This window comes from Lissotriton vulgaris, chromosome 7 (genome assembly GCF_964263255.1).
Source record: "Lissotriton vulgaris chromosome 7, aLisVul1.2, whole genome shotgun sequence".
Taxonomy (NCBI): Eukaryota; Metazoa; Chordata; class Amphibia; order Caudata; family Salamandridae; genus Lissotriton; species Lissotriton vulgaris.
Window position 1 is genome coordinate 1,040,319,399 of NC_141695.1, and position 23,632 is coordinate 1,040,343,030.

Genomic DNA, 23,632 nt, shown 5'->3' on the forward strand with positions numbered 1-23,632 from the left:
ATTTCTTGCCTGGCGACACGTCGGTTCCGAATAGTTTTCTTGGATCGAAACTGTGCACAGGCTGGACAGCTTTCCTCTTTATTGTCTGGGGAAAGGCACTTGTTGCATACTGAGTGCTTATCAGTATGTGGGAACTTGGAGTGGCATTGCGGGCACCTTTTAAACGGGCTTCTTTCCATCGACGGTCGGCTCACGTGGCGTCGAAAAGGCCCAACGGCCCGCGTCGACGACCGCTTGAAGATGGAAGGCTGGCTCGAGTAGAGAGGTACCGAGCGAGAACAATACCATTGAATCGAAGGCCTTTGGGCCTTTAGAAAAGTTTTGTTTTTGATTCCAAAGTTGGAGTATAGGAGTTTGCATCCGAACCCAATGGCGGAAAAAATAATCTGAGGATGGAGAGGATGCCCATGCGCACTGTAGTCCAGGGGAGGAGTCACCTATCTTGTGATACTTCGAAGACTCTTCCAAAACAACAAGTGCAATCATCCGGACCCAACACTAGGCGGCGATCTATGCAAAAGATATGAATTCAGCAGCCCACATGCCTCGAACATGGGCTTCGCTCGACAGAAGTCTGTAATGATACTTTTTGAAGCCTTTTTAAAAGCTGCCTCAGTTTGGTGATATTTTTCTATCATCTCTTTCTTTTGTGAGACTTTCGGAAATATTCAGAGGTACTTTCACTTTCCTCACCAGAGATTGGTGTGTCTTTGGTCTTGAGCTTTTGATGCCACAACAGTAGCCTCCCTTCTCTATCCTTCAAGGTCTTGGAGGAGAAAGTGAGACAGATCTTGCAGTCTTTCACTTTGTGTGAAGGATATAAGCAATATATGCATTCCTTTTGGGGATCCTCTGAAGGAAGTCTTTCTTCTCACAGGAGCCACAAAGCCTGAAAGGGCTTTTTATTTCAGGTGTCTGGCAGAACGGCTAGATTCTCTGTTGTCAGAGTTAGAGAGAAACACTTCTTTAAATATTACATGCTTTTGGAGTTGAAATCTTGAAAATGGGCCTCTTTCTGAAGAGAATTGAGCAGAGCACATGAAGACTCCAATCATACGACATATGGTTGAAAATCTGAAGTATGGTGGCTCCTGTGGGGAGTGGTTAATAGCTTGCTGTAACCTGATCGGCTGAAGTCGAGTTTTTTTTAAAGGATGTGAAATAAATATGTTGTTTCACAACCTCTGACATATATATAACACACATTAATGAGTTCTTGTTATACTGTGGGACTACCACTTCAGCTATGGGAATGATTCAAGCATGTGAATCTATGAAAGATGCAGTGCAGGAGAACAGGGACTTCTAGTGTACAGACACTGTCATGATAGCATTTCAAAGGTAGACAACAAAACTTTCTTTCTTGATATCAGACTGTAGCATAAACAGTCTTCTGCTTACCCGCATAACTTCTTCCAGTGCTCATATTTGTAGGCAATAATGTCCACTTATCAGTGACTGGATTATAATACTCCACTGATGCTAAGTTACAGGAACCATCATCTCCCCCGACCACATACAGGAAGCCATTTACTGCACAAACACCTACAAAAGAAATAAATAATGTCAAACAAATGAAAGAAAGTTTCTTAATAAAGCAACTTGGATGTCCTAATTCGCAGGTTTGTTCATATAATTAACATACATTGATGTTGCCACATAGTGTTCAATTTAGTTTATTGGCCAATCAAACAGATAGGCCACAAACTATTTCTTCAATGCCTCCTGTCTCTCATATTCTCAGCATACAGGCAAGCTGCCACATTTTGATGGGACTGGAAACTCCTTCTCAAAGTGGCTAAAAGTACAGCATACACATAGCCATGCTTCTGCTTCACTCCTCCATGCAGGTGTCTGCTTTTGCCAGCGCTGACAATCGATGTGTAACAGAACCTACTTCTCTTGCGTGCTGTGACCTTGCATACCCTGGGAGGCCTGTCCCAAAATGTCTTTGATCTCTAACAGTGATTTAATCTTCTTCACTTTGGACAGCCTGTTCAAGACCTCTTATGTCTTTGGAATAACCATGGAGTACATGCCTGTGCTTTCTGTGTTTCCATTACATCCACATCTCCTAAAAACGTACAAGTGAAATTTGCAGTAGTCTTCTCGGCTTATATCTCAACACTGGTGACTAAATTTCACCCAAATTAGATTTTTTTTTCGAACAGTTTCTTTACACGCCCATAATATATTATTCCTTGGCTGACGAGGTGCACCACACTGATGTTAGGGATGATCTCAGATTGATCTGTGCAAACCAAGAGATCGCTATTCTACTCATCAGTACTTCACCACCTGTAGGCAACAGATGCAGTAAACACCACATCCAAAACCTCTGTTAACAAATGGTCCATTTCTTGCATCTCTCCATGCAATGCTTAAAGTAAGCTTTTCTTTCAGACAAGGCATTTGGTGGGATACTCCAGGGACTTTCCAGTCAGAGACATTTGCAGGGCCATTACGTAAACCACACCAAACACATTCTTCAAGCACTACAAGCATGATGCGTCTACCATGGACAATAGGCATTATGGCTTAAAGATGTAGAGGACCTTGTGCCTTTCTTATTTGGTTTCCGAAGCTTGGTTTTCTCCTAAATGTTTTCCCTCTTGCTTTGGATACTACCCACTGATAAATATATGGAAGAACAAGGAAATTACACTAAGATTATGTTACTTCAAAGCAATAGGGTCTCTGTGGTTTCCACCACTCTCCTGCCTTCACGCCTGCCACCATCAAAACAATCCTATGGATTAACTCACAGTTGAATAGACGGAACTGGTATGAGGCCCATGTATGCAAGGAAGGGAGCATGGCTGTAAAGTAGAATCTGCCTATAGTGCTGAATTGAATATTGCGGTTTTGTGGTTTATGCTTTTGTGATTAGAACGCAAAGTAACTACAGTTTACCAGCTAGTTCGCCAGCTTGCCACAATTAGATTGTTCTAATCTTTGATTGTCTTAAGCAACGTTTTTTCAAAGAAAATGTTTATAATCTCATAGGGCTCTTCCCCGCTAATGCACAAGTTACCACATGTGTAACGATATATCTGTAAGAGACATTACTTAATGATAGATTCCTTAGCTTAGAATATTCCCAGGCGTCAGACTGGATCTGGAAAGTTTTGCTTAGCAGTAACCCTGCGCGTCAGTAGCTGGCATCCTAGGGCTCTGCGTCTGTCACTGGCATCGTAAGCGCCAAGATGACGTCACAGAGAGTACTTAGGTGCCACCCATGCGTGAGGACGTCAGTTCTGTACACGACTTTCCGTGCCAGGAACGCAGTGACATGCAAGACACTGACCATTAGTGCATAAAACTAGGGCCCTAAAAGGGATTACCTTAACCCTAGTAATCAGTTCGCAGAACGGCGAGGATGGGTGGGGCGGTAAGAAATCTATCAGTAACTTGTGAATCTGAAAGAGACATGTTAGTGATAGATTCCTTACCTTAGAATAGATACCCCAGCAATACCAACCCCGGTGGTGAGTCTGCGAACAAGATAACACCAGAAAGTCACGGAGCACCGAACGGCGAAAGAAGATGTCCTTCTGTACTGGACTGTCAAGGCAGTAGTGCTTGGTAAACGTGTGCAGCGAGGCCCACGTATCTGCCTGACAAATGTCCTGCCAGGGAACGCTGCGTCCCAAGGCAGTGGTGGCTGCCTTTGCCCTGGTGGAATGGGCACGCAACCCCACAGGAGGCTCCTTCTTAGCCAACAAATAACAGGCCTTGATGCAGAGAACGACCCACCTAGAGATGGTCCGTTTGTGCACAGCCCGACCTTTTTGGGAGTCCACATAGCCAACAAAGAGCTGGTCATCCACCCGGAACTGTTGGGTGTGGCTCGAGTAGAAGGAAAGCGCACGTTTTGGGTCCAGATGGTGGAGCCTCTCTTCCTCCCTGGAAGGATGCGGAGGCGGAAAGAAGGTGGACAAAGTGATGGTCTGCCCGATGTGGAAGGGCATGACAACCTTTGGCAAGAAAGAAGGACGGGTCCTCACAACCACCTTGTCCGGGTGATTGGAAAGGAGGTTTAGAAGAAAGAGCCTGAAGCTCACTCACACGTCTGGCAGAGGTGATAACTACCAGGAAAGCAAGAGTGAGAAGACATAATGGACAGTCATGAAGGGGCTCGAAGGGAGCGCACATCAGAAACGTCAAGACAAGGTTTAAGTCCCACTGAGGCATGATAAACGGCACCGGAGGGAAAGTGTGCGTAATGCCTTTTAGTAAAACGGGTCACAACTGGGGACTTAAAAAGAGAAGGCTGATCAGGAAGCCAAAGAAAGGCGGAAATGGCAGAAAGATGACCTTTGATAGTGCCCAGAGCAGAGCCCTTCTGTGCTAAAGAACAAAGCAAAAAAAGAACCTCAGAAACAGGGGCAGAAAGGGGATCCACAGCCTTTCGCCGTGCAGCATGCCACAAACTTTTTCCACCTGCAGTTTTTGTAGAGGGACGCCTGGCTGCCAGAATGACATCACAGACTTCGGGAGGAAGATCGAAAGGTGTCAACTGTCGCCGCTCAATCTCCACGCATGGAGGTGGAGCTGGACAGGTTCGGATGGAGAACAGTCCCCTGCTGCTGCGACAGAAGATCCTCCTGAAGTGCCCAATCCGGAGCCACAAGGATGACTTGGGCCCGGTCGCGCCTGATCTTCCTCAGCACTCTGTGCAGAAGTGGTATAGGCGGAAAGGCGTACAACAGACCGCAACTCCACTTGAGACGAAAAGCGGCGCCGAGCGAGTACCGCCTTGGAAATTCCAACGCGCAGAATTGATAACATTGTGCATTCTCTTCGGTGGCGAATAGATCTAACCAAGGCTCTCCCCACTGCTGAAAGAGACCTTGCGCCACGTCCGAGTTCAGACGCAATTCGTGATCCATCAAGCACCGGTGGCTGAGTTTGTGCGCCCTGGCGTTCATAGAACCTGCCAGGTGTTGAACCATCAAGGTAATACCTTTATGTTCCAGCCATGTCCAGAGGCGCAGAGCCTCCAGACAGAGTCCAGGACCCAACCCGCACTGTTTGGTGCAATACCACATGGTGGTGGTGTTGTTCGTGAACACCTGCACCACACTTCCTTGGACAGAGGGAAGGAATGCTTTCAGTGCAAGTCGGATCATCCGAAGCTCCTAAGGGTTGATATGGAACTGGGACTCCGCCGGAGACCAGAGGCCTCTGATCTCCGCCTCTCCCAAGGGGCCACCCCATCCCAGGAGGGATGCATCCGTCATCACTGTGTGCTCCAGTAGGGGAAGGGAGAGGGATCTGCCATTGACCCAATCGCGATTCGTGAGCGACCACTGCAATTGTTGAGCAGTGCCCTCCGAGATCTGGACATGATCGGACAGGTTGCCCTGATGCTGCGCCCACTGGAACTTTAGGTCCCACTGCATAGCCTGCATATGCCATCTGACATTGCTCACCAGCAGGATACAGGAGGCCATCAGGCCCAGGAGGCGTAGGGTCAACCAGAGTAAAACCCAGGATAGAGGCCGAAAGATCGGATTGATAGCCTGAGTATCCCGGAAGCGCGGCTCGGGAGGATAAACCCGAAACAGCGTTGAATCCAGAACCACTCCGATGAAGGGGAGCTTCTGGGAGGGACTCCGGTGCAACTTTGGCACGTTGATGGAAAACCCCAGCAACTGCAGGAGGTCGGCCGTAGTCTGGGGCGAGCTGGCCTTCAACAACCAGTCGTCGAGGTAGAGGAAGACTGACACCCCCAATCTGCGCAGGTGAGCCGTGACCACCACCATCACCTTCGTGAACACCCGAGGGGTGCTGGTAAGGTCGAAGTGGAGCACGGCAAACTGAAAATGCTCCTGGCCTACCGTGAACCGCAGGTAACGCCGGTGGGTCGGCAGGACGGGGATGTGAAAATAAGCGTCCTGCAACTCCAACGCTACCATCCAGTCTCCAGGGTCGAGGGCAGCAAGGACCTGAGCCAGACTCAGCATTTAGAATTTCTCCTTCCAGAGGAAGCGATTGATGTCCTGGAGGTCCAAGATGGGGCGCTGGCCCCCCTTGTCCTTCTTGGGGGCCAGAAAGTAGTGGGAATAACAACCACTCCCTACTTCCTGCACAGAAACGCACTCGATGGCGCCCTTGGCCAAGAGGGCCGTGACCTCCTGTTGGAGAAGAACCAAATGATCCCCCGACATGCAGTGGCCCAGAGGCAGCATGGCTGGAGGGGAGGACTGAAAGGGAAGGAAATTACCCTTGCAGATTATCTGCAGCATCCACCTGTCCGATGTAATTTCGCACCAGTGGTGGAGGTGGTGGTGGCGGACTCTGCCCCCCACCGGTGTGGGGTGCTCCCTGAAGCTCGGATTAGGAAGTCTTGGAGGTGGAAACAGCGGGGGTAGAGGTGGACTGACACGCACACTGGTTCCGAGACCCGCCCCTGCGGAAGCCACGGCCGCGCTGAGGCTGGTTCTGCACAGGCTTGCTGGAGGAGTGTGCCTGGGTGCCTCTGCCCTGGCCATGAAAGGAACGAGATCCAGGAGTCGCAGGGTTCTTCTTAGAAAAACCCAAGGACTTGGCCGAGGCCCGTGAGTCCTTAAAGTGATCCAGTGCACTGTCGGCCTTATCGCCAAAGGGGCAGGAGCCATCAAAGGGCATGTCTATGAGTGAGCCCTGGACATCGGGCGAGAACCAAGTCGAACAGTCGTGGAAATTGCCCTGCCCAACGAATCAGCGGTGTCCAAACCACATCTGATGGCAAACTTAGCCACATCCTTCCCATCAGCAATCGCTTGGGAAAGGACATCCTGGACCTCCTCAGAACACTGAGGCAAGACCTGAGCAACGGAATCCCACAATGCGTGGGAGTACCGGCCCAACAAGCAGGCGGTGTTAACCAACCGCAGCACTAAGCTGGCCGAGGAGAATAACCTCTTACCAAATTGTTCCAGCCTTTTAGAGTCCTTATCCGGCAGAGCCGTGGGAAAGGCACTCTGCGACGTCGAGGGCTGAATGACCAGGCTCTTAGGCGTAGGGTAAGTGGTCAGGAAGGCGGGATCACCAGGCGTTGACGCCTGGCAATGTTTTTATCCCCCCGGTGCCCCCGTGGCCAGTCGCAACCAAGTGCCCAAGAGGACTTTGTTAAGGGCTTCTTTGAAAGGAAGAGGTGGCACCAACGATGTAGACGATGTCTGGAGCACCTCAGTAAGGAGGTTGGTTTTGAGGGTCACTGTAGGGAGGTCGAGATTGAGAGCCTCCGCAGCCCGAAGTAGCACCATGGTGTTGGAGGCACCCTCCTCCATAGTAGGCGGAGGAGAGGCAAACCCCGGGTCAGAAGAAACAGAGTTTGCCCACGTCTTCCAGGTCGTCCACCCAATCTTGCTCGGAATCACCTTGCTGGGCAAGAGGGTCCTCGGATCCGTCCCAGTCGTTGACCGCGTAGCGGGAGCAAGTCGCGGCGGCAGAGCCAGAGAAGGGACGAATGGTGCCGGCCGGAGCCGCTTCCCAATGCGGATCTCAGGCCGGAACAAAATGGTCTTGGAACCTGGGCAGGGGTGGGATAAACGGAACCCAGTGTGGCGCCGGGGGTGGAGCCGAGGGCAACGCTGGGCCGGCTGCGCTGCACCTCGTGGCGCCAGGGCCGGAGCCAGCGCCGCAGGATCCTGTGGAGCCGGGGCGGAGCCGCCAGGCCAGCAGGATCTGGACACGGGACAGCTGGTCCTGAAGGCTCGCAGGCGGGAGCCCGGGGCCTAAAAAGGCGGTCCATGGCAGCAAGAAACTCTTGCACCTGTTCGGGAGTCGCCGACGGACCTGGGTATGGCAGGTAGGCCGAAGGACTCCCAGGCTCCAGAGGAGCCACGGGGCAGAGCCCCTGTCCTCCTCGTCCGCCTCCGATAAGCGACAGGGGGACGTCTGAGATCGAACACGCTTCTCCGACTTCTTTTTATGGCGTCGCTTACCGGAATACGAAGGCAAAGACTTGGAGCACGAGGAGCGACGGCTCAAGTCCTGTGAGTGGTCCCGGGAACGGCTCCTAGACCCGGAGCGGTGACCTGACGAATGCTGGACCTCCAGCAACTTCCTATGCCGCTCCAGCAAGGTCTTGGGAGCCATGGCTCAACAGTCCTGCGAGTCGTGGTCGGTCTCCAGGCAGTAGAAGCAAACATCATGGGGGTCTGCCACCGAAACATTACGGTGACAGGCACCAAAAAGACTTAAAGCCGGGCATCCCTACGTCCACCAGGAGAAAAAATGGGGGAGACAAAAGTCTCAAAATAGTAGTCAAAAAGTGACTACGGTACGTGCTCAATCCGGATCTGCGCTTGCTGGCGCGTAAAAATAAAGAACTGACGTCAGCGCGCATGGGTGGCCCCTAAGTACTCTCCACGATGTCATCTGGGTGCTTACGACGCCAGTGACGGACGCGGAGACGCCGGCCGCCACCTACTGATGCGCAGGGGTACTGCTAAGCAAAACTTTCCGGATCTAGTCTGATGCATGGGGATAGTCTAAGGTAAGGAATCTATCACTAAAGTGTCTCTTTCAGAACTTTTTCTTGGTAAATGCATATCATGTCCATATGTAATTGACATGCATGTACCTATTTGCCTTTACTCAAATATTGATCCATTTTGTGATGAGTTTTAAAGATGGATTTTTGTTTTATGGACAATTGTCTAAAATGTATCTTATGCCCACTCAAAATTACTGCCAATCTTAAAATCCACATACTGTGAAAAGAGCTACCCTCTAAAAGCCAGTATACCATGGGAACTGTTGACATGTAACTGTTCAGTCTTAACTGACTTGCTCAATGACCTTATGACAGAAGTGACGCAAAACCATGAATTACAAACTCCATAGTGAAAGTGTAAGCTAGTGTGGCAGGCAGAGAGGCCAGGACAGCCTTTTATTTAAAATTTTAGATGTAGATTTTGACAGAATAGTTATCAAACTAGAATAAAACTATTGCTAACAATATACATAGTGGGCTTTGGGCCCGGCCCCTTCAGTCAGTGGCTTTCGGCTTTGTCAATCACGTCTTGGTTTAGCCTCGAACAGTATTCATCTCTCACTTGAAGCTTTTGGTTGTTTGGAAGTATCCTTCCAACTTCATACAAGTGCTTGCACTGAAATGCCTGAGGAAGTACTTTACAACTACAGGCTACTCTGTCCGCTCCCGCTGGGTCCCTTCTATGGGTTTCACTCTAATGTGCTAATGCTGCATGCATTTGCACATTAAAACCAAACCTGTTGGCTTTGCCAATGCTTGTTATTTTCTGGATGTGCTCAAGCTGCCTTTTGTCTGCTGTGAATGGCTAGCAAATGGGGGGTGTGGTGTTGGGGTGAGCGATCAACCAAACATGGCCGAGGGCGAAAAAAGAAAGATCACATAAGCAGGTAAGGATTATGCCATGCACTCCTCTTTTGCCAAGCGCATTCAAAATCACTTTGGGTGCTTTCCAAACTTCACTTCAAAGCGGAGGGCCAAGGGAAATATTTCTATAGAAAAGAGTTTACATAGCCAAAGAGACTGGTGATGAAATATCTGTATCGCACAAGAAGAGAGGCAGATACCTAACCTCCGCTACCACAAAGAGGCTGTAAGGATGGCTGAAGAGCAACAGCAAAGAAAAAGCTTGTTTATCAGTGGTGGAGCTGTATTGGGATGAAAAAGCCTAGGTTCTAACAAGACCTCTCGTGTTTCCACTTAATGTCTTCAGAAAGGCCAAGTTCTCAAAACATAATCATTATCAATTAAAATAGTATGGCATCAATTAGTATGTTTTTATTTCTTAAAATGGTAAGTCTGCAGCACAGATCCAGCTAAAATGAAGCCTAGGGGAGAGACCTGTGACCTTCTTTCCCCACCACCAGGCCAAAAATACATTCCCTGTTATCTTGCCACTGCCATGCGCCATCTCAGAGTCACTCTTCTTTTCACTGTCGGGTCCGGCTTCCATAATTCATTCAACTGTGGTATTTGAGGGATTGGTCATGCAGTTTCTTTGGTGTCAGGAGACACCTATTGCAATGGCTCTCGCTCCATGACTTATGGACTTTTTCACGTCTTGCCCATTTCAAGAATATTCTTAGTTATACCATATGACTAAGAATCTACTTGGAATTTGTAGGCTGGGAAAATCAAAAGGAAGCAAAACTAAAGAAAGTGTTATATACATTTTTTTAACTGGAGGAGACCATGCCATATTGCAAAACCATACTCTATAAACTTCCAGTTTTTCACAAATGCATCAATGATTTCGAAGATTTCTTGTAAAGTAACTGGCAGCCCACCACCACCCTTGGTGTGGAAAGCATTCAACACATTTAAAATGTACCACTTGGGGTCTTTACTGGAGTAGGAGTTATTGGGTTTACCTGATGCAACGTGTGTGGCAGTTTATATTAGAGGTGGGCGGGCCTGAGAATTCAGCCGCACGTGGCTCTAGGAGCCCAAGTCTGAACATGGTCTCATGGTAAATCACAGAAAATTATTAAGTTGTGCTAAATAGATGTATAAATAAGCCATTTATATTGATAAAACACATTTTTATTTACTGAGTGTTTGTGTTTGATGGTCTGGATACTGAAAGATAAGAGGTTGGGGGTAAAGGGTTTATTAAAATTTGAAAGAGCCCCTACATTGCCCTCCAACCACCAAGATACCTTAGTGGGGTGAGCGCCCAATGCTGATATCTGCTGTGATATACCCGTCAAAAGCGAAGACTGCTGCCAAAGCCAATTCAGTTTTGGACACAATGTCAATGTCAACAAACTGAAAGCCATTAAATTAGGAATAAGAAAATCTAGTTACTTGTTAGCAATCACTTACAGAAAACTGCGACATTTTGTGCTAAAATAAAAACAAGTTATCAAGTGCTGAGAGTAGAGTAGAAAATATACAATTCAAACAACTGGAAATGTGAAACGGTCAAGAGCGAAGCGCGTGGTACTCCACGCACACCTCTGCCCTCCTTGGTGTCTTTTAGCATGTGTTCGTGAAACAGTCTACATGAGTCATGGAGTGACAGCCATTGCAATAGGCGTCTCTTGACACCAAAGAAACCGCATGATCAATCCCGCAAATACCATAGTTGAATGCATTCTGGAGGCTGGATCTGGCAGCGAAAAGAAGAGTGACCCTGAGATGGCGCATGAAGTGGAAAGATAGCAGGGAATGTATTTTCAGTCTGGTGGTGGACAAAGGAGGTCACAGACGTCTCCTCGAAGCTTCTCTTTAGCTGGATCTGTGATGCAGTGTTGTATATGTCAGTTCACTTGCAGACTTCATACTTACCATTTTGAAAGGAAAACAAAACAACATACTAATTGGTGTCATCCTATTTTAAATAATGATGTTGGGTTCAGATGATTAGGTTTTTAGAACATGGCCTTCATATTGGGTTATAGTTATTGTGCTGCTGGTGTAAGACAACAACCCAACACACAGCCGTGCTATATACAATTTGCGAGCAGAGGGGATAAAGGTTTGCCACTTTTTGGTTTGTTTACCTTGAAGGAGGGGCCAGTCTTGGCTCGTGTTTAGGCTCTAAGGTCCAAGAGGACCTGTGGAGGTGTTCATTTATCCTCCTTCCAATCGGGTGACAATGTGCCACTAAGGGCAAACTAAGGATTGTTTTCCAGTGGCAGGGGTGCACAGGGGAGGGAGAGGCTTGGAGGAGTTTGGGTAGTGCGTTGTTCCTGAGGGCCTAGACGCTGACGGCCATATCATTGACTTCTACCTTTAAAGGGTTGGGACCTTGGTGGATGGGAGGTTAGAGGAGGAGAACACATTTTCCTAAAGGCTTTTATGCATTTGGACTCCATGTCCAGAGATGTAGTTGGGAAGAAATTTCAATTCAATCAGCTAGCGAAGGCTTGTACCATGAGGCGTTCCAAAGTTAGATGCTGAAGGAGGAAAGATAAGTCCCTCAGAGCTGGCCTATGTCTCCTATCAATGTCTACTAATCTGCCTACTGGATCCTGGTGACCTTTTCTAAAGGGGATCAGTGGCAATGATAGAGTCTGTCTTAACTGCAGGACCTCTGTGAGGACATTTGTTTTGACCTCCACTGAAGACAGTGGGAGAACAACTTCTCTCTCTTTCCTGATCACCACAGTAAAGGAAGCAGATTCCTCAGTGGAGCAGCTAGGTGGAGAGTTGAGGCAAGTGTCCAGGGATGAGTCCAGGCCACTGGCATCTTGTATCTCCAAAAATAAATCTTCCTCATATAGGTGTGACTACATCACCATCATATTATTATGGGTATCACAAATGTTAAGGTAACTGAGGCATGCCTTCAAAGTCTGATTGAGGTTGTGATTGATCTGGGTGTGACCTTGGCCGAGGTCGCTGTGGATTTGCTTCCAAGTCAGACAAGACTATATGCTCTTCCTCCGGCATTGGCGGCCTCGGTACTGGCGTTGACATATGGGGACTGGCATGGGCCTCGACACCGAAACAGGAGTTCAGGCATTGGCTCCTGAGTGAGACAGGCCCATAGCAGGGACAAGAGTCACAGTTTGCATCGTGGACGGATCCACTAGTGATCCTTCAACTGGAAGCCTCCTCAGATCCGTGGGACCTTAAGGTTCTTCAGAGGTATCCAGAAGGGTAGCAAAAATCTGCAACATGGCCTCTTTGAAAGGTTGGATCTGTTGGTGCATCACCGATGGCCCATTTGTTGAATTGGGACAAGTTGAGCAATAGGCTTGGTTGCAGGAGAATGGGACTTAACTCGTGAGGTACCCCTAGCATCCCTGTGACTTCTCAAGATTAGAATGGTGGGTAAATCTGTGAGTTCTGCTTCGACTTCATATGGTTCTTATTGGACTTTGAATTACATGATGCTTGGAGTGGGACAACAATCTTTCTCAGGAACAGCCTCTGAAGCAGGGATGCTTCTTGACCTAGACCAAGACCAGGCCCTTAAGCCCTTTTCTGTGGTGTTCTACGATGTACAGTTTGAGATCTTGATCACGGATGGCCTTTATGTTCATCAGAGCGCAGTCATTGCACGAGAAGAGTCCAGACACAAGAGACACCTTGTGGGGTCCATCGCCGACATCTGTTTGTGGCAATCATTGCAGGGTTTAAATCCTGTAGTTTTGCGGGGAGACAAGTCTCTTGCACTGGAAACGGTTTGTAGAAAAGGTTTACTGTCCGTGTTAGAATCAAGGGAGCAAGCTGAAGAAAAGGTTTTCTGTCAGAGGCAGAACCAAGGGAGCAAAATATGGATCCCCATCGGAAGGTGCAGGAAGAAAGAGAGAGACCTTGACACATGGAGTTTACATTTGGCTCCACTGGCACTTCTGGGGTGCGAAGTACCAGACATGAAGATGCATGACACCACCTATCTGCACGCATGGGAATTGCTGAGAAAAATCTCAGGATCCAGTTTGATGCCTGGGGGATTCACAAGGTGAGGAATAATCCATTAGAGTATTCATCAGAAAGTAGATGAATAACTAACAAAGAAAACTGCCTGGCAGATGTGCATTTAGGGCTTGTTTAATGGAACTATATTGATGACCAAAATTAATCCACTCTATGCCGTGGAAAAAATACTTGATAATATATTTTGCTAAATACACCACACAAATGCATGTTGTGTGAGGAAAGTCAGCCTCAAGGGATCAGCTCCTACTACAGTTGTAGAAGTGACTGGACACAAAGTCCCAGTTTTTAGCTCAGTTAATTAAATTTCACAACCAACAGCCTTTTACATTATTTACCATCTGTAAACTGAGGTCCGGAATTGTATCAATTTCACCCACAGACATTTGTCCATCTCTAGTGCCGTATTTCGCACACAAAGTCTCACTTGGCAATACCCTCTCGATCTACTTCCCCTGACTTTCACCCATCATTAGTCGTCCCTGCATGACTCGAATGCCGGCTGTTTTTGCCCTTCAACAAATTGACTGGATGTCCAGGTCTTACTTCACATTCCTCTAGGAGCCCACAAATGTATGTAGACATGCCTGGGCCCTATATACCAGTTCTTTAGATCTCCTGCACCAATCGAGATTTCCCTCTCACTTCGCCGCTATTGATGAAGATGACCCCCTCCCATCCGCCCCAGTCACGTTCAATGTCTTGTCTAGCCACCATAAGGGTTACATTGCAAAAAAGATTGTGTACCGGTTTAAAGTTTGTTCGCCCTATATACCTAGCACCACAGTTTGGGTGTGAGCTCCAGGGCGATCTCAACAATGTGTGAAAGTTTCCTACACATTTTTACAAGTATTCCATTATTTTTGGGCACCCTCAGAGGGTGTGCAGCAGTGTACTTTGCTGCTTGTATTCCCAGAGACATTGTCATCCTATGTCCTCCCCATTTTCAGTAATCGTGTTCTGGTGTAATATGCCCTATGAAATATCTTTAGTTGCACCACTCTAAACCTTCCTTGTATGGCCACCCCCCATGGGTGGACACATGCCTCACCCCAGGAAGCATTTTCTAGCCTGCCTAAATCTTGGTCCCATTTTGTCCTCAATGCTGTGAGGGGTGACAGGCTGTTATTTAGCAGTGTGGTAAAGATCAGGACCTTTTCCTCTTGGGGTCCCTCCTGCATACACACACCATTGTGTGCCTATGTAGGAGGGACCCCAGGACACATTTCCAGCAGTGTTTCCTCAATGATGCTCCGCAGTTTATCTGCATGTTTTCGCAGGCTGTGAATCATCTAAATGTATCTAAGGAACTGACACAGGGCCAGCTCATACTGTTCCTGCAGTTCTGAGAACAGTATCACCTCACCATCCCGCCATATGTTCCCAAATTTAGAGATACCTAGCAGGTCCTATTGCCTGTGTCCTTCACTTAACTGCACTTCTTTCAGTGCATCTGTTTCCAGGAGTGGTGTCTTAAGTGTCAGTTTCCCTGTTTAGCCTACTGAAGTTGCTTTCACCCAGATCTTCACTACCGTAGATGAGGGGGTTGTCTGTGTATTCGTCATCCCCATCCCATTTATTCTAAATAGGTAGCCCGTGGAATCCATGGTCCTTCTATTGGCCAACAGAGAGGGCTCTTTTTGCGTCACGAATACCCATTCATTGAACACCTGTAGCTGGAAAGCCCAGTAGTATAACCTGTGGTTGGGGAATGCCAACCCTCTAATGAGGGGTTTCCTGGTGAGAGCACAACTTATCTGACTACTTGTCTGACCAGTCTTCAAGATACAGCTTTCTGTGTTTTATATATCTTAAACCTTAAGCTTAAGGTAAGTACATCATTGTATATCATTGTTTTATCGCTTCTTGCATGCAGCAGTTGACTTTCTGTTTATTTCCAGTCCGATACATACATTTGTATGGTTTTGAGAGTGCAATATATACCATTAATTGTTTAAATGAACATAAATTGAAATATGCAAAGGCAATTTGCAATTGCAGTAAAAAAAACCTATTGTCTATGAATCACATGCTTAACGATGCAACACGTAGTTTACTTCCTAGCCATGACAATGTGGTAAAAATCTGTATAACACAAATTCTGGGCGAATTGATCTATCACTGAATATTAATCCTAAAGAAAACTAAAATGTTTGGGGATTTTAAGAAATCAATAAATGAATAAGCATGGGTGAGAAATTACCAAGGGTAAAATACCTTTCCACCTCCTTATAAAAAGAATGACAATTACACCAGTGTTCCATGGTCGAACTGGGACGGAAAACAGGCCTGGGCACCAAAACAAAAGTGGCCTCCATTAGTGAAATAAAAGTCCATGTTTCCAAATCCAGGCAGATTTGAACTTGTTAAAACATGAGGTGCAAGTGTTTTGCAAGGTATGAAAGACTGCATGGATCTGAACTTGCTGCAAGCAATGTTTGTTATAATATAAAGAAAGTCAACAGTAAAAACAGGCCTAGCAGACCATAAAACAGTGTCCAATCATCCAAAAAAAAAAAAAAAAAAAAAAGGAAAAAGGAGTCCACACCCTGACCTTTCAGAACAGCCCATTAGACACTGCCTGACTGCCGTGTAGGCCAGCCTGACCCTACAGAGCCCCATATACTGGCATGACAATCCCTGGGTTCGACTGGCAGAAGATACCAGGCAGATAGTGCAGGAAAGGGCAGCGAGTTGTGGGTGCTCTATGGAGAGTATCCTTTAACTACTACAAGCTGCCCTCCATGGGAAGAATATTCCAACACAGCTCTGGAGCATGAAGAGCAGGCTTTATGTGCCATTACATGCCTTTATCCTCATTATTGGCCCTCGCCTTTGTAAAAGAACATTCACACGAGAACAACAAGCCTTATACTGCTGCAGTTGGCTCTGAGACTACACTAATATGCTGCACTGAATGTTCAGATTGTCTCAGCCAATTAAAATGCTTACAATGCTGGCATGTACTAGGTTTGGTTGACTTCATTATAAGTTCAGTGAGCGCATGAGGCTGGGAGAAGAGACAGTGCCATGATAATTAAAAGAAAAAATGTGTAATGTACATAGACATTTGTGTTGGGTACGTTTTTATGAGTGTGAATACCTCGCTGCCCGAAAGCTTTAAGTAATTTATAGATGTTAATGGCTGTGACCCTTCCTTATACACTCATCTTTGACTTTTACTGATAATTGTTGGGTGGGTAATTAACAAAGGTTTTCTGTTAATGGTCTGAACAGAGGCAAATAATCCTTAATAAGAATTCAGCTACATGAGAATAACATGACTGAGAAATATGCAAATGTTGGCAAAGAAGTATATAAAACAAATCTTTACTATATTTTCCAAATACCCACAGATTGCACATTTGAAAATAAAGATGACACGGTCATGCACTCCGTTCATACAACGTTTCAAACTCAGACAACAAAAAGTGATTACTCTACCTGCATTTCTTCGACACATATTCATGTCAGAGACCTGCTTCCAAGAATTTGTCCCTGGATCATAAACTTCAACACTCTTTCGGACCAAAGGCCCGTCGTGCCCTCCAGCTGCAAATAACTGACCGCTGAGAACACCAACACCTTTAAGGCAGGGAGGAAAAAACACGAAGAGAGAACATTTCAATATTTTAGCAAATGTACAGCAGCTAGTTTACAATTAAATGATATTTATTGGACAAGAATGCCACCTTTGTTTGTACTACACAGAGGGCCTGACTCCTAAACATTTTTGAGCAATTATGTTCAGCTGGTGTGCGCAAAAATATCATTTATGAGGACAACACCCCATTCCTGATTCACAGGCTCATGAGTGACTGATTCTTACACTCACAAACAGGATCTGTGAATATAGACATCCTGCCAGTGTGGTGAGGTTTCAGCATCTGCACACATACTACTATGGTGTGTTTATCGACTTTCCAGGGTGAGGCCACCTGTAAAAGTTGGCGAACACCCACAGACTCTTAAGCTTGCTTGTTTTTCACTAACAATTTTCAGCTTCCGCCACATGCTGGAAACATGCACATATTTTCTCTGTCTAGGTCGAAGTTAAGTGCAGTTCCAGGTTGTCCAGTAGAAACAGTCAATAAAAGAGTAATCAGTCCTAGTAACAATCTTATGAATTCGTGAGCCAACCAATGAGCAGTTTCTTGCAGTCCGATGCAGCCACTACATTCTGAGCTAGTCAGCTCCTACGCTGTCTTGTGAGAGCGCGAGCACTATTTTGACCAGCTCCATGTCTGATTCTTCTCTTTAAGTGTGAGTTACTGGTTCAGATTGGACTAGTGTTGCCCATTCTGTTCAATTATTCCTTTGACTCATACTGAAGGTAAGTATACTTTGACATTTGCCATTCCCATGCAATTGTTTATACCATTATTTATAAATGCCTTGCTGCCATCGCGTGTTCACTGAAATAAATTGTACAAAGTCAGTATTAGACCGTAGCTGATCACAATAATCAACATAACTTGAGCATATGCGTAAAATGATACTAGGTGAAAATGCATCTAGTCACTGTGACTAGTGTGAAAGCTAAACGTCTGAGGATCTGAAATGTTGGCGGTGACTTGGGTGGAAGTACAGAAATAGAGACAGAATTATATGAAATGTGACACTATTCTAATTTAGATGTGTGTAAACTTCAAATTCTTGTAGTCACAAGGGAACCACATGAACTATGGTTGTGGGAATATTACTGTATGTTGGAATACATTTTTTAAAAAAATCTTTAGATATTGGTGCTCAAGACTGCAAGGTAAAAAGCGCTGGCTAGTTTCGTGCCCGTTTCCAAAATAAATGAAGCAGTCTGGGACCCTCAGAGTGCATGTTGTTCTTTCACGAGAGAATGCCAGATAGACAATGGTGGGGAAGTTCCCCTCACGGTGCATGGCCTTTGGGCAGCCGGGCAGTGGCTACCTTATTTTTTTTTTGGGAGGTTGGCAGTGCTGGGTACACAGACCTCAGTGTGGGCTCACAAAGAAATACAGACTCCAGGGCCCTAGCTGGACCTCCCGCAACAAGAAATGATGTTTCAGTGGAAACTCTGACCTAATAATGAATATCAAAGGCGCTATTACCACATCTAATATATATTTGGTGAATAAATTGGCCAAGATGGGTAGAATCGATGAAGTATGATGGGCCACAATAGAGACTTAGAATCCATATGTCCAGAAACCAGTGCAAGAATCTCAGATCACGAATGACACGATCTCTCCATTTTAAAAGAAGCAGAGACACACTGCCATATTACAGTGCAGGTTTCTAAAGCATTTCCCATTAGGTCTGGAGGCCCAAATGTAGATCAGCAACATGGTCCAGCTTAGAAGAAACTACCAATGTAAGTGTTACCCTTTTATGTGAAATATTACAATTGGGAATATCATCCTGAGGTTCATAAATAGGGCTCACATGTTAATGTGTCTATATGGTTAAAACGAGACAGATGCAAATCAGACCCCCCGCCCTTTTTCAACAGAGAAACTTAGAAAGTAGGACTGACTGACCTGCATGGGTGACCCGTTGTCTTGTAAAGGCACTGCAACATAGTAACATTTGTCATTTTGGGGTTTAAAGTGCATTAGTTATGTCATACCTGTACTTATAATTCTCAAAAGGTTACAGAATGAACAGAGACAATTGTGAATTTGAGGATTTATCTCTCAGCTTCTGAGAAGTGTGATCAGGGCTTTAAAAATCTCAACAGATAAAAGAGGAATGGGGCGATAAGGCAACCCTGCATTACCACCTTTAGGATCTTAAAAGGGCGGGTACATTCCCCATTTTCCCCATATCGGACAGATACAGAAGCATCTGTGTATAGTTGCCGGATAAAATCTATTATGTGCAGATCAATCCCCATCCCTTATATACCAGAGCTTAGAGTGGGAAACACAGTCAAATGCTGCTGAAAGATCCATAACGGCGAGATGGATTTTCCCACCCTTTGCTCTAGTATATTTGTCCATAATCAGTGAAAGGTTCAGGCACTGATCTAAGGTGCCTTTTCCCCGCTGGAACCCGTACTGAGGCTGCATTAGTATTTTCCTGTCTGGTACCCAGGCCTCCAGCCTGGATAGGAGAAGTCAGCCCATGAGTTTCACTGTTGGGTCTAAAAGTAAAATAGGCCTGTAGTTCTTAGGACTTCCTCTAGCTACCTTTTTGTGAATCAGGACAATTACGCTAGTTTTCCAGGAGAGAGGGGGGCCTACTATGGCTATATTATTAATACATTGGTCAGCAGAGGAACCCAGAGAAATACATTGTCCTGAAAAAAGTCTATCGGGCCGGTATGGGCCTTCCCGGTACTGCAAGCAGCTAGCCCATTCCTCACTTCTATAAGTGAGAAGGATACGTTGTCCTGGGTACTGGAGGGTGTAGTTGTGGGTGGTTGAACAAGAGAAGAGGTGGGGGAAACTATGTTTGCGAAATGGCCCACCCATTCCTCTTCACCTAAATTTATATCTAGGGTAGGGTCCCTATGAGTCTTAAAGTAGGGTGAGTTCATTATTTCCCAGAACTCTCTGCTGTTCCCAGACGATGTTGCGTGCTCAAGCTTGGTCCACATCTCCTCCTTCAGGACCCTCTCCCTTTTCCTTCTTGCTAGTTCGTATTCAGTGTGAATTGAGGCAATTTGGGCAGAGTTTCTCAGTTCAACTCTCAAGGCATTAATAAGGGCCTTCCTGGTTTTTGAGCAGAGTTATACACCCAAAATCAAAGCACCAGCTAGGCCAGTCACTGTAGCCAATGGTGACAGAGTTTTGGATTTAATTGTGACACAATCTGTACTAGTTGCTTTTGTATACTGATTGCACACAAAGAGGACATATTTTACTTCTTTTATTTAGATTTTTGTTAAAAATTACATATCGCCTTAGCTTTCAGGGAGCTTGAGATAAGTAAATAAAAAGATGGGGATAGAAGGAGGGTGACAGACAGACCAAAGAAAAGTTCATCCAGTAGAGTTAGTGGGCAGGAGCAGAGTGGCAGGTGGTTGTGTGCATGTGTGGCGGGTGGTTGTGTGAAAAGACTTACTCAATTGGTTTCCTACGCTTTTGCAAACAGCCCAGTTTGACATTATAGCGAGGCCAGCAGGACCTGTATCTGTCTCCCAAGACCACCACCCTTGAGTGCAACACCACCTGAACACCTGGCTGAGCAATGGCAAGCATTTCCTGCTCTGTAAATATGTAATATATAATGGTCCAAGCCTAATTGCTGTTAAAATGCAATCCTGAGTGAATTTGCAATTGGTATATATATTAATCTCTAATCACTAGTATATGTAGTAGACCTTTGTACTTACTACCATTCCTATGTGATTTTAGAGTTCATCTGTTTGTATCTCTTCCTTGAGTGACTTTTAACTTGTACATTTGCAAGTATTCCTCTTTTCGCTCCATTTGTACACTTTTTTTCCGGTGTATATCTCTTATTTAACTCTTGAGCCCCCATAAGGTACTTTTCTCCCACTGCCGGTCTGCCAGAACCGATCTGCTTTCCAATCCCCTCCCCAATTCCCTCTATGCCTATTTTGGGGACTTGTTCTTCTGTGTTTGACTATGCAACTACCACTGCAGATCTGACCCACTTCCCAGCCCCATGCCCTCCACCCCTTCCCTCGCTCTTCTCCTGGGGACTTGTTTCTTCTGTATTGGACTATTGTAACCATGTGCCCTTTACCAAAGCACTCCTCCTCCCCTTGTTGGGGAGGGATCCAGCATGTATACCCTGGAGTCTCAGAGACCCCTCTGAGAGAGTCCACAGCATAAAGGGAGCCACACTCAGCGGAGGTGTGGGAATGACACCATTTCCTCTGGGATCACAGCACACCGGACGTTGGACACTGTTTTTCCTCGTCTCCCGGTTGTGTTTCTTTCACCCTCCCCCTCCTCTTTCCCTCTTTCATTCTTTGTCTACTTCCCCCGCTTCTATCCCCTCTCCCCTGAATCTCTCCCCTTACCTGCTTTTTCCCTTACGTATGTTTTTAATGCATGTAACTACACTCCAGCAACTTGTAACTATGCTCTGAAACTGTGTCACTTGTAACTATGTAATTTGTAACTATGCTCTGAAATAATGCTCGTCCTCCTGTAAAGCGCGCTAAGACCTCCGGGTCTAGCCAGCGCTATATAAAACTTTTCATATAAATAAATAAAAATAAATAACGCTGACTAAATTGACCCCCCCTTTTAGTAAATATCGGTTAAATATTAAAAGCAACAACACTGAGCACTTGAGAACCTGATAAGCAGATGTCTGAGGGTGTGATGTGAAAGGTGGAAATCCTGAAGTTGGGCCTTCTTTCCTAATGGGATATGTTCTAATGCTGAAGTTAAATTACTTAATCTATTCAAGGGTTAGATATTGAACTTGAAACGTGGCAGGAGAATGGCATAGTCAATAAGCACCAACTCATCTACCCAAATATCATTCATAGCTAAAAGGAAGACCGATTTAGCCCCATAAACTCTGTCAGATCTAGCTCAATGACCTACGAGATATTTCGCTGCTCAATTAATTCCAGTAATCTTGATAGGAACTACAGTTTATATGAATTTAATAGGCTTACCATTATCAAGGTAAGACGTTTTTCTAGCTGAAGAACTTCCTTCTTGGCCCTTCAGGCAATTGATAAGAAAACATCTAACATTCAGGATTTGCGGATACTTTGACAGGTTAGTGAAAAAAGTCTGATGCCTACCCTGTAGAGCGCAATAATTGATGAGAAGCATGCAAAGGAATAAGTATGGTAAAAAGATTGGGGGGATGGTCAAATAATGAGGGGCTCAGTCATTGGGATGTTCTTCACTGAAACTCTGTAGAAAAGGAACACGTCTTGGCCATAAGTGAGATAATCTCCAGCCACGGGGCATATAAATAGAAGAAATGTTTTATTATCAGTTACAGTTGATTAATATTTGCTTTTTTCATAAATTTCATTTACCATCATAGAGAATAAAAATGACCTTGGAGAGGCTATGAAACCTGTGAGACAAGTGGATATCTGGAAGGTACACAGATGAGATGGTTAACCTTTGAATCTAGGTAACCTCTGTCTAAGCTGGCAATAGGTAGATTCTTACAGTATAGGAGGGCCAAACATATAGTCAGAGACTTAGCAGACAGCAGATGAGAAGACTATCTGGCTACATTGAATTGCTAGGGATCATACAGCCATCCTACATCTATAATGATATGATCCTGTGCTACTAAACCCACAACAGTACCCTTCCCTCAACCAATTAAGCTGCAAAGTCAATACCCACTTGGTAGCCCCACTGAAATTGGGGTCATCAACACCTTCTCAGTTGCCTTCGAAGTTCACAACTATATAGACACTTAAGATTTCAACCGCCTCCTTAGCCTAATTGAATCTAGTTCAGTTCACACCGAATTCCTAAGCTAGCAGATACAGCACAGCTGATTCTGTACAAGTCCAAAAGATTGAAGCACAGATAAGATCTTGAAAGTTCAGGGGCCAAATCTTTGGAAACGACCTTGATCCGGCCTTGATAATCCAAGAGAATTGCCTACAGTTAAGGAAAGACATTATGGCCTTTCTTTTTAGAGATGCTTTAAAAAGAACTCAACATTATTTGGCCTAAACCTATAATGATCACAAGTTAACTCTGTGAATGCAGTTTAGAAATAGCCTTAATATGTTGTTTAGTCATGCCTTTCATTTCTACCTGGCAATATAGCCCACTCTCCCAGTACATGCTCCGTTTTAGTTTTCCTTTCTTTGCAGTGGTGTAAAGTGTTAGGGAAAACACCCAGGGTCTCGTTACATATGGACATGATGTAGTGCCATACCTTTAATGGTGATTACTGCATTGATGTGGGTGCTGGCACAAACCCCTTCCATCCATGCTGTGTGTCCAAATGGTTAGAACAGGAATGTAATCTTCGCAGTGAGTGGCTTGCCTGTGTCAGCTGGCAAAGCTAGCAAGGCTAAACTGAGCAGATGTGTATTTGAGTTGATAGTGGGGTGTATGTATCCACTTACAAGTTACTTCAAGAAGATGTATTCTCTTTATACTACTAAGAGACCTACAGGAGCTGGTCAGTATCCTCCTTCAACTTTTGTATACTAATCTCTGTATCATTACACACAATTAATAATGTATTTTCTGTTTGAAATATAGTAGCATTTCCAAAGACTTGGATATTCTGAGAGCATGGCTTGGAGTGATGGTGGTACTATCAACAGAGCAAGCGTATATTTGTGTTTGGTGTTTTTGAATAGTA

General features: G+C 45.5%; 1 protein-coding gene across 2 annotated transcripts in view; it reads right to left on the reverse strand.

Annotated features, from left to right (window-relative positions):
* Nucleotides 1-23,632, reverse strand: part of LOC147702891 (kelch-like protein 3) — a 530,880-nt gene that overhangs the window by 30,192 nt on the left and 477,056 nt on the right. For both annotated transcript variants that reach the window (XM_086931483.1, XM_086931484.1), the window contains exons 13-14: nucleotides 16,820-16,960; nucleotides 1,402-1,545 (exon numbers count right to left, since the gene is read on the reverse strand). In XM_086931483.1, coding sequence (XP_086787609.1) covers nucleotides 1,402-1,545; nucleotides 16,820-16,960 — 285 coding nt within the window. The remainder of the gene's footprint in view (nucleotides 1-1,401; nucleotides 1,546-16,819; nucleotides 16,961-23,632) is intronic.